This window comes from Branchiostoma belcheri, unplaced genomic scaffold (assembly GCF_001625305.1).
Source record: "Branchiostoma belcheri isolate BF01 breed outbred unplaced genomic scaffold, Haploidv18h27 scaffold6, whole genome shotgun sequence".
Taxonomy (NCBI): domain Eukaryota; kingdom Metazoa; phylum Chordata; class Leptocardii; order Amphioxiformes; family Branchiostomatidae; genus Branchiostoma; species Branchiostoma belcheri.
In genome coordinates, this window is record NW_017804242.1 from 1,841,803 (window position 1) to 1,866,095 (window position 24,293).

The 24,293-nt window shown below is 44.0% G+C and overlaps 1 protein-coding gene across 1 annotated transcript; it reads right to left on the reverse strand.

Moving 5' to 3' along the window:
- Positions 1-318: 318 nt before the first annotated feature.
- Positions 319-24,145, reverse strand: LOC109482235 (neurogenic locus notch homolog protein 1-like). The gene is made up of 39 exons (XM_019784928.1): positions 23,989-24,145; positions 23,633-23,746; positions 23,361-23,510; positions 22,822-23,090; positions 22,498-22,573; positions 22,255-22,368; positions 21,993-22,106; positions 21,519-21,638; positions 21,010-21,123; positions 20,349-20,462; positions 16,570-16,683; positions 16,209-16,322; positions 15,770-15,883; positions 15,391-15,507; positions 14,882-15,028; positions 14,095-14,360; positions 13,431-13,506; positions 13,190-13,303; positions 11,154-11,267; positions 10,913-11,023; positions 10,514-10,633; positions 9,988-10,131; positions 9,376-9,638; positions 9,066-9,141; positions 8,689-8,802; positions 8,398-8,511; positions 6,835-6,948; positions 6,367-6,510; positions 5,842-5,948; positions 5,330-5,479; positions 4,762-4,852; positions 4,465-4,578; positions 3,933-4,049; positions 3,447-3,569; positions 3,095-3,211; positions 2,566-2,721; positions 1,907-2,181; positions 1,378-1,450; positions 319-1,165 (listed from the first exon to the last, which is right to left on the reverse strand). The coding sequence occupies exons 1-39, from the start codon at positions 24,143-24,145 to the stop codon at positions 711-713; spliced, it is 5,496 nt and encodes a 1,831-aa protein (XP_019640487.1). The 3' UTR covers positions 319-710.
- Between the last annotated feature and the right edge of the window lie 148 nt (positions 24,146-24,293).

Consider the following 24,293-nt stretch of genomic DNA (forward strand, 5'->3'; position numbering starts at 1 on the left):
TGGATGAAGAATCATATTATACAGATGCTACTTGTTAGTTAATCTAGCTTCAAAGATACAATGAGTAACTATGAGTAGAACAGCAAATGGCAGTTGCTTGTGGTTTGTACAAACTCTACGTTAGTCTACCTGAGAAGAAACTACGATGAACGTTTATGGCTTAAACGTTGCCTACCGATAGCTAGATGCAACATGTAAAAAAAAAAACAATTGTTCCAAGATCTGATACCTTCAGAAAATTTCAGAGTCCTTTATAAAACTTTTGTTCCATTGTAAGTCATTGTTTATGGTAATTAGGTTCCAATTGGCGGTCTCATATATTGTGTGAAAATCTTTTCCTTTGGAACGTTATTTGAAAATATCAACATTAATCATGCAAATAACGCCCACATTTACACACGTTATGGACATAATGACAGAGAAGTTACATGTTATGGACATAAAGACAGAGAGGTGTTTTGGTCCCTTTTATTCCAAAGTAGAAAGATATGAATCCAAAGTAGAGAGATATGAAAGGAAATTATAAAATGTCTACAAGGACAGAGGGCAGTGAGTTGGTTTCTATAAGATCCTATAAATGTAAATCTACAAGATATGGCGAAACAGTCTCTTGTATTCGTCAAGGTTGGTCAGCATCTTCGTTCCAATATCTTTCCCGATGATCATGAGATTGGAAAATATCTAAAGATGATTCGAGTCAGAAGCTCTAGTTAAGTTTCTGAATCGTCACCTGTTTTCCCCAGCTTTAAAGCATTGAACAGCGGGTGGTCGATGTACAACGGATTGTCTATCCCCGCCTGACCATTTCCGGTGCCGTCTTCGTCAAATGCGACATAGTCATTTCCGCCTTTCCCGATTTCCTTCATCCCGATGTCTTCCTTCTCTCTCAGACCGCCGCCTCCCTGGCCGGCGGCGTTTCTCCTTCTTATGTAGAAAACGATTCCTATGATAATGGCTATAAGAGCCAGGGCGCCCACACTGACGCCGGCGATGATGCCCACAAGTGGAGACGAGCCACCGTTGTCGGTATCTTCTTGTTTGGGCGTTGTTGATGTTGGATACGTTGGTCTGGGTTGGTCTGTTGCAGTCACAGGAGGTGTGGGCCTTGTTGTCGTTGTTGTGGTGCCGGGTGGTAACGTGGTCCTCCCTGGTGTGTAGGATATGCCTGAAATTATACCAGATGATCTCCGTCAGAAACTTAATCTGTACCACATCAAAGTATCAATAGATTGTAGTAGACAGAGAGACCTCACGAGTGTAACCTAAGGCTATCTGAGTTACATACGTCGTGCAATCGTTGTACTATCACAAACTGAATGCGTAGTTGCAAAGAAGTATTTGTTATCATTTTATCATTGTGCTAAATGTGGAGTCTACCTGTGTCGGAGATCGTGATGTCGTCTAAGGCAATGGGGGTTGAACGGCCTCTGGTGTGGGCTTCAATGGCGATCTGGTGATAAAAAAAGGGAAACTCTTAGTAGAGCTGGACATATAATTCTATGTAATATGCTATTGAGAAATGGCTGAATGGGGTGATATATATTGTACATACGATATAAAATCGAGTATAAATAAAGGCACAAACAAACAAAGAAATAGGTAACTGATACATGATATTGTTGATGAGAAAAAGGCTACTGTTACCAAAAATGTAGAATACTTCTTCACAGATTTCGTACCGGATCTTAACTCCAATGGCCAAAAGTGTCATGCTTCTTTGGATATATGCACCATCTGGCGATCCACAGGAATATTGCACAATTATATCTTCATAAGGTCGTACCAATGCCAGTAGAAATTGCACAAAGTCTACTGCTAGTAAATAATGGTTATCCCAGCACTTTCCCTGCTGCCGATGCGCTAGTAAAATCACCAAGCACTGAAAAACCTGACAGTGCGTACTTACTCTAAAGTCCTGACTGGCTGACACATTGACCTGCACGTCTCTCCACTGAGCAGCTCTGGTGTCTCGTGCGAAACTCCCGCTCCACAGTAACGTCCCGATCACCTCGTCAACAACCAGGAACACGTTCAGGACGTCCACACTGGTGGAGTAGTACCAGAACGTGAACGTTTTGATGGTGAAAGTGTTACTGGTGTACGAGGGACTCCAGAGCTGCGCGACTTTGTCATCGAAGACTCCCCTTGGCGGCACGACGCAGAAGAAAGTACCGGATGCTTCTGTAAACAAGAGATACACAATCGCCATTACTTTTGAGTACGAAGCTATAGTTTTGGGTGCGTTGTCTGTGGGTTTGTGTGTATGTTTGTCCGGACAGAGTTGGTTGAGAGCATGTGGGTGGGGGAAAATTGACAGGCAGAATGACAGGAGGTTGACAGGTCAAACACATGCCTGACCTGTCAGCCTCGAGTCATTCTGTATGACGTTCCGAAGTATGCCATTTCCTGTGTACATAGGAAATGGCTCTAGTCGTGCGCCAGCAAGAATTAAAAGTCGACGGGATTAAAAAAAAAGGATTGTATGAGGGACCCTCCAATAGTTCCTGTAAGTCTGAAGTCTCCTACATGTATATCTTGTGTAGGACAGGTTATTTGGACACCTACGCCCAGTGGTGTGGTCCTGTGCGGGTCCGCTGGAGCCACAGTTGCCACCCTGCGTTCGGAACCAGTCGAGGTCATCCGTGGTGACCACCGTGTTCTCCCAGCCACAGTCGTCAACTTCCAGGTTACACGAAACAGGTCTGTCGTGGGTTACTGAGACTAGGGAAAAACAACAGAACAAGACCGTGTTATATCTTGAAAATGTGTTTCGTTCACGCAGCAGATTAATTTGGACTTGAATGGACCTTATGGCAAACGTAGACAAATTTTACCGCTACATGTATGCAATTCTCTATAAATCTTAAGTTACATATATGTATACATGGGAATTTATACTTTCGCGATAGGTTTCGCTGTATTCTAAATCTGCAGTTGGAACAGTTTCTTAGTAGGGTTAGTAATGCATTGGAAATGCATATTTGCTGTATCATGAATCTTAAATTTACATGGGAGAGGTAACCGCAAAAACCACTGCAAGCCTTTCAAAATTTACAGATACATGTCATGACTGTATACTTTTTTAAAGACTTACTGTGGCTACACGTTGATCCATCGAATCCGGGCTGGCACAGACACAGGAATCCCTGCACGGCGTTCTGGGCGACCTGGCACGTCCCGCCATTCGTGCACGGATTGTTCGTGCAAACGTCTGAAAGTGTGGACAGAAAAATGGTAACCGCCCCCTTGCAATTCATATCATTATTGCAGCCGGTTAAGCACGCTCACCTGCACTTTACATTACAGTCACGTTTGTAATGGTTTATGGTTTTAATGGTTCCTTGGCCTCTTTTCGATTAAGTCAACGAGTGCTGAGCGACCAAAATTGGATTCATGTGAACCTTGATTTTACATGTCGAGAAGAGCATGACAAAGTTGTTACTCACTGGTTTCGCAGTTGTTCCCTATCCAGCCTGACGCACAGTGGCATGTGTAGGACCCTTGAAGGTTTTCACATGTCGCTCCGTTTTGGCAATAAAGACTTGAACTCGAAGAACACTCGTCTACGTCTGCAAATAACAAGAGATACAATAAAAAGATGAAAGTGAAAGGAAACCCTACTGTCCACTACCATCTGTAGAAACCGGCCACTCAGACTGCATGACACATACTCAATGTATAAGTGAGCAGAAAGAACAAACTAACTGAATCAGAACAAAATAAAACAAAGTAAAAGAAATGAACAACAAAGTGCCTGTTCGAGGTTTTATGCAGAAGTAGTGTGATAAAATAGAACAGCCGGGAGAGAGATGTCTACAGACGCCATGAACCAGCACTTAATGCCCACTGATGACTGACTTTGTGCTCTTCGATACGTATTTTTGAAAGACCCTACTTTCTCCTGGTAGATGAGACAAGACCATGAACCTTACCGACATCACAGTTGTCTCCCGTCCAGCCCCTTTGGCACCTACAGACGTAGTTGTCAAAATTTCCACCGGAACACACGCCGCCATTTTGACAGGGGTAGCTGCTACAAGCCGCGTTATCTGTATCAAACGTATACGATCTGGTCAATGGAATTCCCAAATTGATAAAAGCCAATTAAGCAACGAGTAAGAGTTTTTCGCGCTGCATCTGTATAGCCTGTATAACTGCCCTTCAGTTGACACTCCAGCCTCAAGGGCGCGCGGCCAGGCAGCTGAACGACCTGTTACACCTAATTGCAAGTGTTGTTAATAACTATCTATTGAGGATGCCTCTACATGTACTTGTTGGCAGAAAGTGCCACTCTTCGAACACTCTTTCCCGGGTCGAAATTGCCATTACATTTCTCTTTGAGGGTTTCATCAATTTGCACCATAACCCAAATGATTCGAACCAAAAACCTTGAGATTTAGAGGTCAACAACCCTAATCACAAGACCAACTCGAGAGCTTTCATCAATTTGCATCGTAAACTCACCTAATTCACAGTGGGTCCCATACCAGCCAGGTGGGCAGCGACATGTGTAGCTGTTTACCCCGTCCTGACACGTACCACTGTTGCGACAAGGGTTGCTCGCACAATCGTCATATTCTGTGAAAAGCAAGAAGAGTACATTAACTTTGTGATATTGTCAGGTACTTTGAGATATTGAAAGAGATCGATGAAAGAAATCAGCAAGAAATAGAAACAATTTTATCTGTTTTCTTTTATCATATACATATTATAAGTTGTCATGTAAGCACACTGTCCAGCAGAAAAGTGGTCCTTCCTTACCGCTTCCTGACTGACAAGCTCCGTTGTAAACAGTGACGTCATCTATCGCCGCATCCGACAAAACTCCATCTGTAACACCTTCGAAAACAATCTGCAGGAGAAAATAACTGATAAGTGGTAGGTATTGGTTTAAAGAATTTAAATGTAGCGCTTTAAACAATTTTGGCCTCGGTTACTGACTAACGCCACATATTAAACTAGAGAACCTAAATCTCTCGTACAAGCAGACCAAAAAGCATAACATGGTGTCAGCAGTGGGATCCAAACCCACACTTGGACATAACAGTTAGTGTGTAAAATTAACCCACCGTGAATTAAATGTATTTTTTACACTAACTGATCTCGTATGTCAAGGCGAGGGTTCGGATCCTACTTCTGACACTATGTTATGTTCGTCTGTTTGCAGAGGTTTAGATTGAGACAGGCAGATGTTTTCTCTATCATAAGCATAGGATAGCGATAAGCATGGTGCTCAGCGTTAAGATCCACAACAGAAGAGATCTAGCCTTAACTCATAAAACCTGATCCAGTGAATATTCACTACCACTACATCTACGGTAGTAAATACCTCGTATGCTCTGTTGTCCACGATCTCCACCTCCGCCATCCTCCACTGGTTGCCCTGGTCCCCGGTGAGGCTCCAGACGGGCTGCTCCAGGCCGTGTCCGATGTGGCGGGTGTACACGTTCAGCGTGCCCATGGAGGGGCCGTACATGTGGTAGTAGAACTGGAGGCACGTCCCGCTGGTGATAGGCATGATGGGCCCCGACAGGCGGGCCTTCTGACCCCCGCCGTGCCCGGTGGCTTCGATATGGGCGTACTGACCTGCTCGGGGAAATTAGCAGTAAGAAATTTTTCATAATTACGTCTTTGAAATATTTTTAATTATTGAGTATTTGTGAACTTCTTGTTTTATTCATTATTGTGAATTCCTATGTCTAATATCCAACTGCCATCAAAAGGACTCCAGGCCAACTCCTTGCTTCTGGGACCTATATAGACCAACAGCTCTATTCAGAAAGAGATCGAGAGAGAAGGGGGAGGGAGGGAGAGAGTGCCCATGGAGGGGCCGTACATGTGGTAGTAGAACTGGAGGCACGTCCCGCTGGTGATGGGCATGATGGGCCCCGACAGGCGGGCCTTCTGACCCCCGCCGTGCCCGGTGGCTTCGATGTGAGCGTACTGACCTGCACGGGGTTTCCAATGGAAGGATTGATTCATTATTGTGAATTTCTGTATACGTTTGTATATGCATATTACCACTGATACCGGTCAATAGATGCAATACTAACTTCTTGATGGCTAACGGCCTTTTGGGACGTAATTTTCCGTGTCCAATCTTTTGTGGTCTGTAGTTAGGTACCCCCCCCCCCAAACCATGTGCTTTCACTCAACTGTCTTCACACACACAGTAAGTTCTGTTTTATTGAGTATCTCATTAACTATGTTAAAAATGGTGTAATCAACGTAATATATGACCATTGATAGTATCCGCTTTACATTTATATTATATGATATGACATCAGTATATATGATATACATGTATATCATATATACATACAGACCCATATCATTGACGTACAGTGATATTAAGGATCGACATACCATATCCAGTGGTGTGGTCACTGTCTGGCCCGGTCAGTGATGATGCAGTATTTCCTGACTCAATTGTCCAGTCAAAATCGTCATCACTGCTCTGTATGTAACCGTAGAACTGCAGCTCACGTTCAAAGTCGATCGCACCGTACACTGTAATGGATAGCATCACTGATTAGGCATGAATCAAACATCGGATGCAAGTCTTGGGAGTATACTTTGAAAATATAAAAGACAAGCAACGTACCTAAAGTGATCGTGTACAAGAATGGCCAAATTGTTACGCAAATAGATATAAATGATCCTATAAATAGAACCCCCCCCAAAAAAGTTAGACAATCGAATTACACATTCAACCAGTTTTTTTTAAGTGGTTCCTAAGTACTCAATGGATATCATTCTTCCTATAGCCAGGGTAGTTTCTGGTAGAGACTTGATTAATAAGAGAAGATAATGAAATTAGAAAAACTGTCCTACCTTCGTCACAGTTTATTCCTGTCCATCCGCCGAGGCAGCGGCACATGTACGCGTGGACCATGTCCACACAGGACCCGCCGTTCTGACAAGGGTTGCTCAAGCAGTCGTCAACATCTTTATTTCAATGGGAAACAAAAACAAACATAGCATAAGATGAATAGTTTCTATGACATAGTCCTTTGCATTAGTCATTTTGAGTATCATTAAGTAATATTGTCCAGTTGTTGATGTTGAAAACTTCCTACCTGGATCAAGAAATGCGATGTCGTCAAGTCCAATGTCTGCCGGGTTAAAACCGTCTTGATACCCCTCGAAGATCACCTGTCACAAAAACAACAGCGTTCTCGTCACCATGCCCTTGTATGAATCTCTTCGACGGAGATGCGGTGGTAATTGTAAACATAAAACCCCAAAAGCTTTTTACGTAAATCATACCCTAAACTGTGCGGTGTCGTTGACATCAACTCTGCCCCTTCTCCACTCGTCCGACTGGCCGGTAGCGCTCCAGACATACTGCCCTACAGGCGCGTTGTCATCAAGCATCAGGTACACTCTCAAAGTAGAGTCACCTGGGGTGTTTTTGTAATACCTGTGGGAAATGCAATTCATCATGGGATGTTAGCAGTACATGTACTAGGTATTCTCCAACCGTTACAGCGTTAGTAGTGAAATTGGAATGTTACTCTTTTCCTACGTCAAGTGAGTTGCTGAACCCAAAATCATTGGAGGCTGAGAACAATAGAATTAGAACAAAAGAGACCTGATGATTCGCCTGAACTAAAATGGAACTAAATAAACCAAATTAGAATTGAAGGCCTGGCTTGTTGAACTGTTCAACGTCCCACCATTGCAGCATGCTTGTTGAAATGGTGACAGCATCTAGGAGAAATCTAATTATCACATGCTGAAACTGAACCGGAGTACATACCAGAAAGACAAGGTCCTCCCGACATTGCCGGTTGTTGTGAATATGGGGCTTCTCAGTCGGGCTCTGCCATTGCGTGCCCCAGTAGGCATGCAGATATAGGAGCCAGTGCCTGTTTATAAGTGAATACGATAGACGTAAAGTGTATTGTGTTGTTTCAACCTTTTCAACCTGTTGTTTTTACCAAGAAATATTGAACTTTTATACATGGTCTACACACATGCCAAATCATCTGTATATTCAGATTGCCACCATTTGAAATTTGAGTTCTAGCCACATGTCTCGCAATTACCGGTATGATTGTCTTTACTGATTATGTTTATCCAGTGTTACCATCTTGACTTACCCGTTGTCCGGTCGCCATCAGGCCCACTGATGCCACACTTCCCACTCGGGATGACAGTAAAGTCGGCTGTATCATCGGGGGAACTCATCTGTTCCCATCCACACAGGTCATTCTCAAGGTCACATAGGTACAGCACATCATCTTGTAACACATCTGTAAAGCATGATTTGCTTATCATACATTTACCGTTTTAGTTACAAACCGTTGGAAATCCACCTACGAAAGCACAACAAAAAAAGTATGTTTCCCTCCCTATGGTACATGTATAAAGAATGATAATTATGCTACTTACATCTTGTGCAGTCGTCTCCACCAAATCCTACCGGGCAGATACATGAATGTCCATCTTGTAAATCTAGACACGTCCCGCCATTACTGCATGGTTGACTCGAGCAGTAATCATGGTCTGAAAAGGGAGAAAATCATATGCAGTGTAGAGGACTTCATTCACATTTCTTCAACCTACATTTGAAATAATGCTGTATCTTGGAGTTTTATTTCTGTTATTTTAAATCAGACATTACTTCCTAGAATATAGAGTACTCTCCGTCTTGTTTATGAAATACCATCATTGAGAAGTTACCAGTTTCGCAGAGAGCTCCAGTGTACGGTGGCCTACAGGTACAAGTGAAGGTGAAGTCCCCGTCTGTGCAGATTCCTCCATTCTGACAAGGCAAACTGGCGCATTCATTTGTATCTGTGGGTACAACACAAACATGTATTTCATACATGTGAACCTATTATACAACAGTTACACAAGGTGTTAAGTATGGCAACAAATATTCTATATGTTACATATATATGTCATGCAAAGTTATAGATGTTTAATGTTCAGCCTACCAGGATCTTGATTATGAACAGAGAAATTGTGCAAACACTTTATAAGACCATATCAGATGAAGTGCAGTCCAATTGTCACCATTCTAAAATAATGAAATCAATCATTTCAATACCACTCACTTGGATCGAGGATCTGTATGTCATCGAAGCCAAAATCTGTACTCCTGTATCCATTCTTCACTCCTCTAAAGGTAAGCTGTAAGGCAAGGTGATGGTAGAACATAAAAATACAGTCAAACATGTACAAATGTTGAAATGACCACCTGTGCATGAGGACCACCTGATCAATGTGGCCACTTTCTGGTCGTCCCTTAGATGAATTTTTGGCCATTGTAATGAGCATTAAGGATCCTGTCTATAGTGACGACACGTACATAATACTGACATTTGTCATAAACGTTGTAAGTTTTATGCGTGTTTTTAATGTTACCTCGAACCGTCCGGCCGGTATATCAAGCTCAGCCATCCTCCAGTCGGATGATCTGTCGTCTGCCGTCCAGACAACGTTGTTCGGCTGACCGGTACTACCGTGGGTCGTGACGGTCAGCTCCATGAACGAGTCTCCGATCGTGTTCTTGTAGAACCAGAATCGTAGTTTCCTCGGGGAAGTTGTGACAAAAGTCGGGCTGTACATGGCTGCCATGGTGTTGGGAGTTAGGGTGCTCTCCAAGCACATGTAGTAACCGTTCTGACCTGCAGAATTGTTTTAACTTTAATACATGTGTATCGTTCGGTGTACAAGTACATGCCTTATCCCAGTGCTAAAAATATGGGTCCTCCCTAGCGAAGGAAGATTTTATGAGACGAATTCTCAAGAACATCTGTGTGAAGTGCCATTCAGAGCATTGCTAATATGGGCATTTTAATGTCATCCATGCATATCCGCACAACCACATTAGTAGCCTGTATTAATGAGGTTGAACTCTATGCGCCCATCATTTTTCTTAGATGATGAAACAGTCTGGTGATGTTCACAGAAATACGCCATATTTCAACGATGTAACTCAAAACAGCCAAGATATTATGAGGTACATATACCTACCTGTAGTGTGATCAGCAGGTGCGCCATAGTTGCCACACTTCCCCGTCAGTCTGACGAAGTCTGCGTCGTCGTCCGTCGCTTGTACGAATCCACAGTTGTTCGTGTCGAAGTCGCAGCGGTAGGGAGTTTGTGGAGCGATGGTAACTAGAAGATGCAGATGAACACAATATGGTAGGTGATCGTAATGCATGAATTACCTTAACGTTCGGTCTGCTAAGGTACAAAATGTAGCCGTTTGTAGCCAGATCCTTTTAACTCTCTCCCTGTTCCAATACTGTATTATAAATAAGACAAACTGTATTAATTATGGGGTTTGAGAGCAGGGAGGGAGTTAAAATAATTTGCTATAAGCTTTACGACGATTCTAGTGCCCATATTGCAACAGAGCATGTCAATATAACGTAAGATATCAAACTTCTTTTCGACGGTTTCATGCGTTGAAATACGCTAGCTTGATGTATCATTGAGGATAAGCTTGCATACAGTTACATTAATCTTCTGCAGATCCGAAAACAACATTTCTTACTTTCGATCAGGTCGCAGTTTGTACCAGTAAACCCTGAGGTACAGCTGCACACGTAACCGTTGACCTGGTCTGTGCACACGCCACCATTCTGGCACGGACCGCTGGCACACTCGTCAATATCTGTAAAAATTAGCAGCAGTGTTTCGTTATCTGGTCGAGTGACAATTTCAAATCTTGTGTGTCAGGTTGTGTGGCACAACAACTATCCTTCTGTGGTTTATAATACATGCGTAAAATGTGGCATAGGATCATATGCGATTGTGAAGTGTAAGCTCAATATTGGAGTGGTGGTATAAAAATTGCAAAGTTACATCATTGTACAATTGTATTCATTTGTAGCTATTTCTGTTTCCAGTGGTGTGGTCTATTAAAAAAAACTCGTCTCGCAACTACATTTACCTTGGTTACAACGAGTACCGATCCACCCGGGCTCACAGTCACAGTTGTAGCCATTGACTACATCAATACACTGGCCGTGCACACACGGGTTGCTTGAACACTCGTTTGTGTCTGCATAAAAGTATGGAAGAGTAAGTGAAGAAAGGTTTTAAAACTGGACTTCTGGCGTCAGATTGCAAGCCCAATCTCGAAAGATAAACGTTATCCAGCAATATCAAAGTAGTCCGTCAGTACAGCTCACCTATTTGGCAGTTTTGTCCAGACCATCCGGCCAAACAGCGGCAGGTAAAGCTACCACCGCTTGGCACACATGTTCCTCCATTCTGACAAGGCGAGTTGGCACACACGACCGAGTCTAAAACACAGATAATAGTTTGAGCCTATTGGCCGCTTTTCAATGAGGTAATAAGGGAAGAGGTAAGGGTAAGACCAAATATAACAAGATACAGATTACATGATTGAAGTCCTAACAAATCTGTAAGCATATATTTAGTCATGTAGGAGCACCATTCAATTAACAAAGAAGAAAAACAAACATCTGTCTAAAACGTCACAACAAAAAGGACATATTTCCTTACTGGATTCACATCGGTTCCCATACCACCCAGACGTACAGGTGCAGGAATACTGGCCAAGTCCGTCCACACAAACGCCGTTGTTGAGACATGGACTACTACTGCAGTCGTTGAACTCTGTGTAAGGAAGGAACGAAGCAAAAACGATTTATATCACAAAGGAGACAGATAAAAGGATGGGGTACTGATAATACCGGCAAATGAAATCATATATGAGGAGACAAGCAACAGGACCGGTAGCATCCACTATTTTTGTCTGTGACTAATGGAATTTGTAGTTAAACAGATATTTATCAAAAATCTATGATGAGGTTTCATCGGTACTTACCAGGCGACGTGCATGCCCCGTTTGTCAGACTGATGTCATCTATGGCGATGTCTCTGTTTAATCCAGTGCCTTTGATACCCTCAAAGACGATCTGTAGGAAAGGTGTTGGGAATTTAAAGTCAACTTTCCGTACCAACACTTTCAAGATGCAGTATCAAATAGAATACAGTTAAAACTGCACAAGAAGAATAATCAGGGGAACGACATATGTGAACAGGTGGTCACTATTGTCAGCATTCTTAGTTCCTTAGTTGGCAAAACTAAGGGACCACCAAAAATGGTCACATACTTATATTTCCTAAATATGAAAAGGTGATCATTTATGCAGCTTGATGGTGGTCACTGACTGACTGACAGTAACAAACCATGCAATCTTCATAAGTTTACAGGCGATTCGCCCTCACATGGTAGCAGGACCTACCATGTAGTCACTGCTGGACACCAGTTCCACCTCCTTCATCCCCCACTGGTCCCCCTGGTCTCCCGTGATGTTCGTCACCAGCACGTCCGGCTGCTGCTGCTGCCGCGTGTAGACGTTCAGGCTCGCCACCCCTGCACCGCTCATGTAGTACCAGAATTGCAGACATGACGCCGCGGTGGCGGGCAGGCTGGGGGAGAGCAGCCGCGCCTTGTCTCCGGAAGATCCTCCCGTACTTCCAATATAAGCATATGAACCTGTGAGAGGAAAATCAACCCAGTCAGGACCTTACCAAGACTTTGCTCCCGACCGAAGTTGGCACTGGTTTGAGAGTAGCCTGGAATCCATCCAATGCTAGCAAAATGAACTATTCTAAAATTATTTCTGTATCAAAATGGGCAAATGCTTTAAAAGATAATCCCAATGAAAAAATAAAATTTGCCAAATTTGACTCCATACAATTATGGGCTATTCAGAAAGCACTACCCTGCAACTGTACTAGCATTCATATAGTGAAACAGGAATCCATGACACGCATTTTTGGGCTGAAAATAACCTAGATTCTCCTAACTAAATCATAACGATATCCAGCGGAACAACTGAATACTCTGCCTGCTCACCGGTCCCTGTGGTGTGATCTGTGGAGGGTCTCCTATTGGCCACTGAAACTACGGTCCAGTCAAAGTCATCTGCGCTGTCTTGAAGATAGACGTAGTTGGACAGGGGCTCTTCAAAGTCACAAGACCCAATTCCTGGAAGAAGAGGAAAACTACTCAGTAAAAAAATTCAGAATTCTGTCTTCATATAAAAGTTAAAACTATTTACCCAAGGACTTCAATGATTTGGCACTCTTAATGCTCAACTAACTGGTCAAAGATTTGTAAACGCAGCGCGTCTTTGTTTTGAATTGATCTTGAATTATCTGCACATAAATGTACCTTAAAAATTGTGCTTACCGTAAGAACAGTGTGCCCCCACCCATTGTGGCCGACAGGCACAGGTGTAGGAGAATAAAGCGTCGTTACAGACTCCGTTGTTCATGCAGGGGTTGCTGCTGCACTCATTCTGATCTGGGGATATGAAGTCAGTAATTGATTTTGATTTTGATGGCAAATACAAACAAGGTAACAGTCGTTAGTGTTACACAATAAAGCACCTTACCAAAAACACGTAACGTCATTCCAAACAGTATATCACCTGGATCAACAATAGTAACATCATCAATGGCAAGATCCAGCAGGTTGCCTCCACTTCTGAATCCCTCCAAGACGACCTTAAAAACACAAAAATATGTAAATTCCGCAAAATGGGCATGAAATCAGAACATGGAAACCACATACGACTACGAACAATTTTGAACATGTTCAGCAGGGGCAAACAATGCTTGGGGATTGCTGAATTCACATGCAGTTTGCCTACAATTAACGAGGTTGTCGCAAGTTTTCTCTACCTGTAAACTACCTACGGATGTCTATGACTAATACGACAGCGGCATTATATGTTTCCATTACATTCTTCAGTGTCAGAGTGATCCAGGAATGGAACAAGTTACCACCGGAGACGGTGAATAAGACGTCAGTAAACAGATTCAAGAGTAGCATCGACGAATACATACGGAAGAAGATGACCATAGGAGCTACTAAGGGCTACCCGCCTTCTGGCTCCTGATTTGCAGAGACGTAGTCTCTGCAATTCAGGTAAATTCAGGTAAATGTATTGCGCCCATTTCACTCATACCTAGGATTGCTATCATCGCGTAGAAAAATTCTTTCTTAGGCACATCATAAGCTGAAAATGCTTTCAAGCATGTGTCCTAGAGTTTTTGGACGCCAGAGTTCAGAAACGCGTACAAACGACTCACCTGGAATTGACTCCTTCCATCGATGTTGATTTCTGCCATCCTCCAGTCGTTCCCCCTGCTGTTCTCCTCCCAGACCGGGTTCGGGTCCAGATTCCCGTTCAGCATCAGGTAGACCCGGAATCCCGAGTTCCCGAGCACGTTCTTGTAGTACCAGAACCGCAGCACCCTGTTGATGTGCACTTGGGGGACGAACACGGGACTGATCAGCCTGGCCACAGCGTTCTGAGCCAGGCTGTGAGCGGTGTCCATACACAGGTAATGGCCACCTGTAAAAGTAGTGATAAAGTAGAGTCATTGCTACATATGCCTAATATGCTTTTTAGATAGCGTTTGTTCTGATAAATGTTATTGTATGTGTATGTGTATGTATGTTTGGATCCGGTTTAGCCCCATTATTCAAGAAGCTACGAACGAATTATGTTCATGAAATTTGGCATTTTCTATGTCTTGTCCTATCGAAGAAATCATTAGATTTTGGGTTCCCTTGCGGCTCCCCATGGCACCACAAAGCTTATGGTTTCGATATCTCGTATCTCGCGTTCTGGACATGCCAGGGTCACGATTTATGGCCAGCAGACAGCTCTTGGCCATGCCTGCCGCCCCTAGCGTGTTATCTCCAAGCAGATTAAAGATCTGCCTGGCGAGGCTGTAATAACCATTGGAGGGAGAACTGAACATTAGCCATCTTTGGCCAAGAGAGTGGTTATTACCTTGCCACCATTAGAATCTGCTTGGAGATTGGTGTTTCCTTTTTTTTTAATCACTATTATATACGAGTGCCCTTGACCTGGTACATGTGCTTCGTTCGGTCCCCATGTGCCGCACTTCCCGCTGTTCCACAGGAAGTCCTGCTGGTCGGTCTGCTGGTCCTGCTCCCAGCTGCACAGGTCCGTGTCGAAGTCACAGCTGTAGGAGGCCTCAGAGTACAGCAGCACTGGAAGAAGTTATTGTTATTAGCTCCATGTGCAGAGATTTTGCTTTCGGTGTGTTTGTTTGCTTGTGTCTCATGGTTATTTGAATACAGAAGCGCGACAGGAACAGAAAATGGCGAGGAGTTATCGTTACCTTAGTCCGCGTGCGGAGGTTTGTTTTCGATGGTTTGTCTGTTTGTTTGTTTGCTTCTTGGCTTGCTTCTGTCTTATTATTTATTTGGATACAGAAGAGAGTTAGGAAGTGTGGGGAAAATCGTATAACCGCACACTGACAGGGAGATTGAATTTACATCCCTAATCCTGTTCTCAGGTCTTTCAACATGGAAACGATGACAAGATCATTGGGATTATGTTTATCACTTACCCTGCTCACAGTCTTGTCCCTGATATCCTGGCTGACAGCTGCATGTGTAAACGCCGTTCACTCCGTTTGTGCAAGCTCCACCAAACATGCACGGCTGGCTCAGGCACTCATTTATATCTACATTTGATAAAAAAGAATTGAATTTCTGGTCGGCTGCAACACAGGGACTGCATGAGTATAGGTCATATACGTGATATATAGTAAATCAAACAAATGGATAAATTGTCTTCAGAGCTAGACGTTCACATAGCATCCCCTATGATAATCGTTTAGCAGAAGAGGATCAAACCATACAGTTTGGTCTTAGTGTAGACTGTACCTACTTAACAAAACTAGTTTCTCAATATTGCGAAACAACAGAAAAGTAAAATGCCCTCACCAGTGAGGCAGTCGAAGCCCTCCCATCCCTCGGTACAGTTGCAGTAGAATCCGTTCACTTGGTCGATACACACGGCGCCGTTGTAACACGGGTTCGTTTCACACTCGTTAATTTCTGAAAATGAAAAAAAAATGCTACCACATTGTACATAAATGTAGTAAATAATTGCAGCACAGTTTCGTTAGGTTCTGCATTGGATTGAAGGGATTAAGGCATTGAATGTTTTCTCTACATTTAACAAAGTTTTGAACTTCACTGCTATCACCCAGAAATCAGAAATTCAATAATTGTATCTCAGTCAACTTGAGTTGAATGAGTGGCATGTTGAATACACGTGCAGCCATCACGAAGCAACATTCAAAGTTGCCGTACTAAGAGTCCTTTGGTGTGTGTATATGAACTAGACTAGCTTTCAGAACAAGCTGTGGGAAATACAGACCCCGTTCGCAGTCCGTCCCGGCCCACCCTGGAGCACACGCACAGACGTATCCAGTCGGCCCGTCGTTACACGTCCCTCCGTTTCTACACGGATACGACGCACAAGCGTCATTGTCTGCAAAGGAATGTTTAAAATGTTATTCAGCTGTGGTTTGGGGGATATAAATTGTACATGTAGTATGGACTTCAATTTTTTTCTTATAGCCTTAAATTTGTATTTTCTACAACTGGTAACTATCGTGGAGTGGAACTCTCTACCACCAACTGCAGTAGGGGCATAGTCACTAGCACATAGCTTTAAGCAACTCTTGCTGTTATCCATTCGAACAAAGTACAGTTTATGGAAAGAAATACCCACTGACCTAGTTCGCATTGTGTGCCGTGCCAGCCAGACGGACAGGTGCAACTGTACTGCCCCAGGCCGTCCTGGCAAACTCCGCCATTCTGACATGGATTGCTCAGACAGTCGTCGAAGTCTGAAGGGAAAAAAGAGGAAATATGACATTTGGTTATTGAAATTCGTTCCCAGGGCCTAAAGGAACATCTTTAAGTATATCTAATCTTCCTAGTAAAATTGGTACCGTATGAAAATGAAAAAAAATGAATAGAAAGTAAAAGATAAGCCATAAATTGATGAAGGCAGAACATCCACATCTTAAATGTGACGTTTAAACACAAACATGTAGAAAAACCTTACCTGGTGAATCACATTGACCGATTTCCACCAGTACATCGTCAAGAGCAATGTCTCCTCGAAAGTACGAGCCGATCACAGCTTCAAACACCACCTGAGAATAAACCACGCCAATGGTGACAATATGTCATAGCCAAACGGTGACATACTGAGGATGGTATCAATTTACTTGTGCAGTTATGATAGTAGAAAAAATAGTGCTACAAAAGAATTGTGGCCGTGGAGCTAGCCTGTATACTGACCCTGGCAACAGTCTAGTTTTCATTACATAATCAGTGAAGAGACCGACTAGTAGTAGGTTCTAAGAGATCACGAAACCGAGAAGACGTAGTACCTGAAAAGGTTGTTGCATCACGACTTCGTACTCTCCCTTCTGCCACAGGTCTCCCTGCTCGCCGGTCCGGCTCCAGACAGAGTTACCCAGCGGCTGTCCATCTGGTCTCACGAACACGCTGAGTGTTCCTATCTGTGACCCGTACATGTGGTAGAAGAACTGCAGACATGACCCGGCTGTAGGCTGTATGACGGGGGACTCCAGTCTCGCCACCTTGTTTCTGTTGATGAAGGACGCTTTGGCGTACATGTAATGACCTGGAAGATCAAGTAGGTTAGATCAGTGCCATGAATATACACTCAACACAAAAGGTTTGGAAAACGTTATCATCAAATCTATTAATTAGTAATTGTAAATGATCACCTTTATCATTAGTCCCTCATCTGCCATGACCCTACATGAACATTCAAAGATTGAACACCAGCTGACTATGCGAATGTATTACAAAGACAAATGCCCCAGTATGGTGCTCAGTCCATTATTAATGTATTCGTATTTATAAACAACTGTCGACTAAAACAGAGAAATATATTGGTAATGCAAAACTATAGCATGAAGTGGCAGAAGGTATGAAAAAGCAGAGTATTTTAAGTACAGACGTACCGTTTCCAGTGGTGTGATCGCTTGAGGGGCCGGTACCACTGGTCGGAGTGCCGCCAGAGTTCCGTAACCAGTCCATGTCGTCATCCGTGGCTTGTGTGTACATGAAGGCGCTGAGATCGTCCTCAAAGTCTGCCGAACCGCGAGCTGGAGGCACAACAAGTGTCCTTGTCTGTTTATATGCTTGTTTGTCTGTCTGTAGTTACTTGTATACTGTGTGCCATTGCCAATAAATGAAAATACAAAATACAAATACAGTAAAGTCACAAGAAGTTGGGGAGGAATGATATAACCGCAGACTGACAGGAATAACTTACCACATATATGGAAAAGATTAAGGAATGGTCTATACCAGTGTGAGTGGATAAAAACTTGCAATCCAGTCTTACGCAGCTTGGGCCTACTCTACAAAATTGGTAGTGTACGTGTTACGCCTACAGGTGGTTTGAGGGTTACTAGTATGAGAAACAAGCAAAAAAGACGTACGCAGTTCGCAGTACAGCCCGGCCCATGCTGGCGTACATGTACAGGTGTAGCTGTAGCGGCCGTCCACACAGACCCCTCCATTCTGACATGGATTGCTCTGGCATTCGTCACTTGCTGGTCGTGAAAAATAACAGCCAACGTAACTAAAAGCCATCCAAATGAACATCTATGAAAGTGTACACGTGGTAGCATAATAAGCGATTATTTTTTATAAATCAGAAATAATAATAATAATGATATCTTCAGAAAAAATCCAACTTATCAAGTGATAATTCATATGCCTACATACTATGTTTGTGTAAATCAAAGTAAAAGGCTCTCTTATGTCAATGATACGTAAGTTACCTGGATCTTCAATGGACACATCATCAATGCCAAGGTCTGCGTAGGTAAACCCAACCTTCTCACTTTCGAAAACGACCTGGAAAAAATACAGCCAGTTTTAAGATATTCGGCCAACCATGCTGTGGAACGTATCACAGTGTACGAAGGTTTTGTTTTCGATGTGTCTATGTCAAAAACTCGACTCGTATTTTCAAGTAGCTACCAAGTACAGGAGGGGCATCATCACCAGATAGCTTTAAACAACGTCTGCAGTTAGATGTGCAAATAAAGGTTAGGTGAAAGAAGTCGTTCCCTGCAATATAACCAGCTGCCGCCGTGTGCCTATGAAGCTGGTTTGTTACGCCGAAGGGTAGTTACACCGGCTATGCCGATACAGAAGCTGCATGGTGTGTTACACCGGCTATACAGGTACAGAAACTTACGCGGAAGCGGGGCATCCCTGTGATGTCGACCTCCGCCATCCTCCACTCGTCCTCTCTACCGGAAGGAGACGTCCAAACGGCGTTACCAAGCGAGTCACCGGAAGTGACGTACACGCTGATTCCCGACGAACCGAAACTGTTCTTGTAGTACCAGAACCTCAGGGTCCGGTCGGACGTGGCGCGGAAGTACGGGCTGGTGAGCCTGGCCTTGCCGTCCCGCGGTGTGGTCGAACCTTCCAAGCAGAGATAATATCCACCTGGACCTTTACGGGGAGAAGTACGAAGTGGGCGTTGGTGAAACAGAAGTTAGGAAGCTAATCTCCAAGCAAACCTTTTGGTGGCTGCAAGACAGTACAGTATCAAATTGGCCAGGCAGTGTCGCCACGGTAACTCGGGTGTCAAATTTGATTGTCCCCTTCCCCTGAATGGTTCTGCTTGGAGATTCATCTTCATCTTCATCTTTGCCGGGGCTCAAAGATGTTATGTGAGCCCCGGCTACACCCCCATATAGCCCCTGATGGGGCACTTTAGGGGGGAGGCCTTGGTCTAAGGCGGGCAGGCCTCCAGCCTGGCCCGGAAGGACTCAACGGTGGGAGCCATAACTACCGGGCCAGGCAAGGCGTTCTATTGGGGGATTGTGCGAGGGAAGAAGGAATATTTGTAAGCGTCTGTTCGTGCATGTATAGGTTGATATTTATACTGGTGGCTCCCTCGGGTACGCCCTTGGGCTGGCTTGAGCAGGCCGGTATGCCAGGGTCGATGTGGTCCTGGCATCGAATCTTGAACAAGGATGGGCCACTGAAACCAAGGACGTTCTATTAGACGTTCTTGCTGAAACACATCATTAACAGACATGGACTTTACCTCTTGTATGGTCGCCAGGTGGTCCATAGCCACCACATTGTCCGTCCAGCCACAAGAAGTCCGTCTCGTCGTCTGCAGCCTGCCTCCAGTTACAGATGTCGGCATCGTCCAACGTGCAGAGATAAGATGTGAGGGGCTGTAGGATAACTGTGGCCACAGAAAAGGGAAACATATTCTCCTTGATCAAATGGTTATGATGCTATGATTCCGTATCAGCAGCTAATTACCTGAATAAATGACGAGCGTAGTGTGTAACTTGTGAACCCTCATGACGACCATTGCATCTTGTGTGATATGGAGCACCAGTTTAGCATATGTTTGATCTGTATGCATTATCTTAGTACGACTTAACGTTATCATTTGCCACGTTATCATAACGATTCGCTGACGACCTACCTTCGCTACAGTCGATCCCCGTGAATCCGGCAGGGCACGAGCAGGAGAAGGTGTTGACTCCATCACTGCAGGTCCCTCCATTAGTACAGGGGCCGCTGGCACAGTCATCAATGTCTGGTAAAATAAACGAATGAACAGGTGGTTCACGGTCTCAACTGCGCATCTATTAGGTCAACGGTTTTGTATATATGTTCTTCACACTAAATGCACTGTCTTGTCTTTTACACACACAGATTCAGTTATTTACGTTCCTTAGTGTCCCTTCCTTCAGTCACCCTTGTTTTTATTTGTACCGGTCACCTGTTTTGTAACTAACACATATACTGTATGTGCAGCTGCTAGTAATCCAATGTAAAATTGGGCTAAGCAGTACATAAGATGATGATGACGGTGAAGGCCCCTAACTTGTACAGTTCTTGTCTAGACGCGTGGTTGTTTAGATGTATGTCTCTGTTTATGACCTTCAACTTATTGCCCACACTTGCTATACAACATGCGCTTATGTTAGTATAAATCTAAGGTAAACTCAAAAGTGGTGACGGTCAGTGTGGAGATATAAGTCAGGTCTTGGGGGTACCGGTCGAGAAAGAACAAAAGAGCCTCTGGATAGAGTTAAGAGGTAAAGCCACACTAATGAGAAGTTCGAGTGAGATTGTCTTACCTGTTTCACACCTGCTTCCCGTGTATCCAGCCGCGCATGTGCAGTTGTAGCCGTTGAAGATATCCGTGCAAAGCCCGCCATTTTGACAGGGGGAGCTCAAACACTCATTCACGTCTGTCATGGATAAAATATACGATTGTAAGCTTAATCCCCGGTCACAAACATCATACTGATGAAAATTAAGTAGCTCTTGCTATACTGGATGGATCACAGGAGCTACAGTTCTGTCTGGTGGCCGGTTAACAGGAGCTACTTGATTCTCAATTCAGATACTAATCTACGTTTGTCTTTAGGATTATCAGTCACTGATGAAAGATAGCGGGTGCTTTCTGAAACGGGTCTTCAGAGAATTCATTTTGTATTTACATTGCACTGTGTAATATTGAAAAAGATACGGTATTAGCTCAACGAGTAGCAGAAGATACGGCTTGGGACCGTGCTTGGATGTAGTCCTTCGACAGGAAGGCAATATTCTACTTTTTGTGTCAGCCCTCATCGAAACATCCTACCTTGGTCACAGTTCTGCCCTCCCCACCCGGCGGTGCACTGACAGCTGTAGGAGTTTCCGCTCGCCGTGCAGACTCCGCCGTTCTGACAGGGGTAAGCTGCACAGGCTGCCTGCGATGCCGCTATAGAACAGTTACAATTATATTACAGTTAGCAATCGTAATACATACTTAATTTCCTACATTAGCCTATATGTGGACGACCAGGGCCCTCTCTTCTCAAGACCATGGTTGGGAGTTAGTTTGTTAGTTGTCATTTGTAGTTGGGAGTTGGTCAGCGAGGTTGCCTCCTAGTAGTCTGCGCTATTTGGAACATCAAACTCAAGAAGGACATGCAATCAAAGGAGCAAACTGAAGCTAGAACAGGGTGGCCACTCCAAATCCAATTCCGACTTTGGTTGGGGAGTAATCGAGATCAAAGTCGTACGAAGGTCCTAAATGTGTGACAGGGCTTTTTAAATTAGAACAATTCATTACCAAATTCGCAGTTGTTGCCAGTCCAAGCTGGAGTACAGGAGCACGTGTAGCCGTTGACGCCGTCCCGACACTGCCCATTATGCTGACATGGGCTGCTGGCGCATTCGTTTACATCTGAAACGAGATGTAGAAGATTTTAGAGTAATACCATCTATTCACAAAATACAATGAACAATACAAATAGAAATGATTTGAATATATTCTCCATTAAGTCAAACCAAAGGAAAGAAAAAAATCTGGTTTGAAGACAACAGTTACTCACTTGTCTCACAAGTCGGACCGTCCCATCCTGGCGCGCACACACAGTTGAAATCGAAGAGCAAATCTTCACACACGGCCCCGTTCTTACATGGACCGCTGGCGCAGTCATCCAAGTCTGAAAGAAGATAGATCATGTTGCAGTGCGGTCCAATGCGTACTTTGTCAATATAGAGACATCAGCGTATTATTTCAGTGCAATTGTTTTGGAACATGAAATGGACAGCAAATAGAACAAATGTCATACCGACTGATGAAATTTCCACATCATCTATTCCGACTTGTGGACGCGCAAAACCTGGCTTGACAGCTTCTATCAAAACCTAGTAGTAAGAAGATAGGAAAACAATGTATGGTGAGCAGCCCCTCCAACTCCTACCCTGCCACTTGCTACATAATGTAATTCAACACCACTACAGCATCAGTTACTCTGGTAACAGCTAGCTACGTGGTCCAGCTCATTTACGGAAGAAGAAGGGGAAGAAGTAACGGAGCAAAAATGTTTCCTGTTAAGGTTACGCAAAACCTTCGTACACGGAGCTCGAGGTGATATTATATTTATGTTTCATACCCGGAAAAACTGCGTCCTTGTTACATTGACCTCTACGAACGTCCATTCTGTGGCTCGTCGATTGATGGTCAGCGCAGGAACGTCAGAAACGACACCGTCTACATGCAGATACACGTTCAGGATGGTGTTCGAGGTGAAATACTTGGACAGATACCAGAAACTGAGAGTTCTCGGAGAGGTGTCGTAGAACCAGGGGCTGATTAGTCGGGCGGTGCTGTCTTGGGGATCGCTGGAGCTGCTCTGCATGCACAGGTACCAGCCCGACCCGTCTGCAAAACAGTGGAAAATCACAGTATACCAAAAGGGAAATGTTTGAAGAAACAAGCGCCAATTTTCAGCACGAATTGAAGACGTTGACCAATAGCTCCAGGTATACAGGCCAGTAGGTGCGACAGTGGATCGTCCTGTTCATGATACCAAACATACACCATGGTCCTGTCTGAACCCCCTTTGCATCATCTTTAGACAGCATCAGGCATCAAATATTTGCATGTTAGAGAACCTAGAGAATATGGGAGGATGAAGAAATATGTCTGTACCTCCTTGAGTGTGGTCGCCTGACGGTCCGTACCGACCACAGCCGTCTGACTGTTCTCTGGACACACTCAGCTGGTTATCTTCCCCGAACTGCCAGCCGCAGTAGTCCGTGTCGAAGTCGCACGTCACGATGTTCGTTCCCTCTAAAACAGCTATGGAAACAAAGTACAGCCAGATCAGCTTTAATTTTGAGACTCAGAACTTAGAGTTGTATTGTAGTAATGCCACATATTTGCAGTGCCAGAAATAATCATATTTAAAGATCTTTACGTACTTGCTTCACAGTTCGCTCCACTGAAGCCGGCAGGGCAGGTACACGAGTAGCTCCCGGGAGTGTTGGTACAAACTCCTCCGTTCTGACAAGGGTTCTGGCTGCATTCATTGATATCTGCATTTGGGAAAGAAAGCCACACATTAGATATACTAGTATTTACAAGTTCATTGTAATTTGTACCTTGCCTGTTTTGTTCTTAATGCCTGAGTGGGTTAGAATTAGGATCAGGCAGAAATCTGGTTATTCATCATGTAACCAAGAATGTTTAGATTTGCCTCGGGTTCTGCGGTTCTGGATACACGTGAACTATCCAGAACCATGTGAGCATGTTTTTGGATTCTGGGTAAAGCACTCACCCTGTGCACAGTTATCGCCCGTCCAACCGTCCGCACAGTAACACCTGTACCAGTTCACGGCGTCCACACAGGTGGAACCGTGTTGACAGGGGTTGCTTGCACACTCGTTGATGCCTGGTGTACAAAAAAAAAAACGCGTCAGCAGTTTGCAACTCATAATATCTCGTTAATGATAACGTTGTCAGTGTTGACATCCACATGTAGCCAGTACTAAATCGGATACGAAATGGTGATATTGGTATATGTCTTGTCCAAGCTATGTGACAAAGACGTTGACAAGAAACGGGGGATTAGGAAGTCTCACC

Coding starts and splice junctions, on each gene's coding strand:
- LOC109482235 (XM_019784928.1), bottom strand. CDS start 24,145: ATGAGTTGCAAACTGCTGACGCGTTTTTTTTTTTGTACACCAGGCATC. Junction 21,124..21,518: donor AGGGCAGAACTGTGACCAAG/GTAGGATGTTTC, acceptor TATCCATGACAG/ACGTGAATGAGTGTTTGAGC. Junction 14,361..14,881: donor GAACGAAGCACATGTACCAG/GTCAAGGGCACT, acceptor CTACTTTTACAG/GTGGCCATTACCTGTGTATG.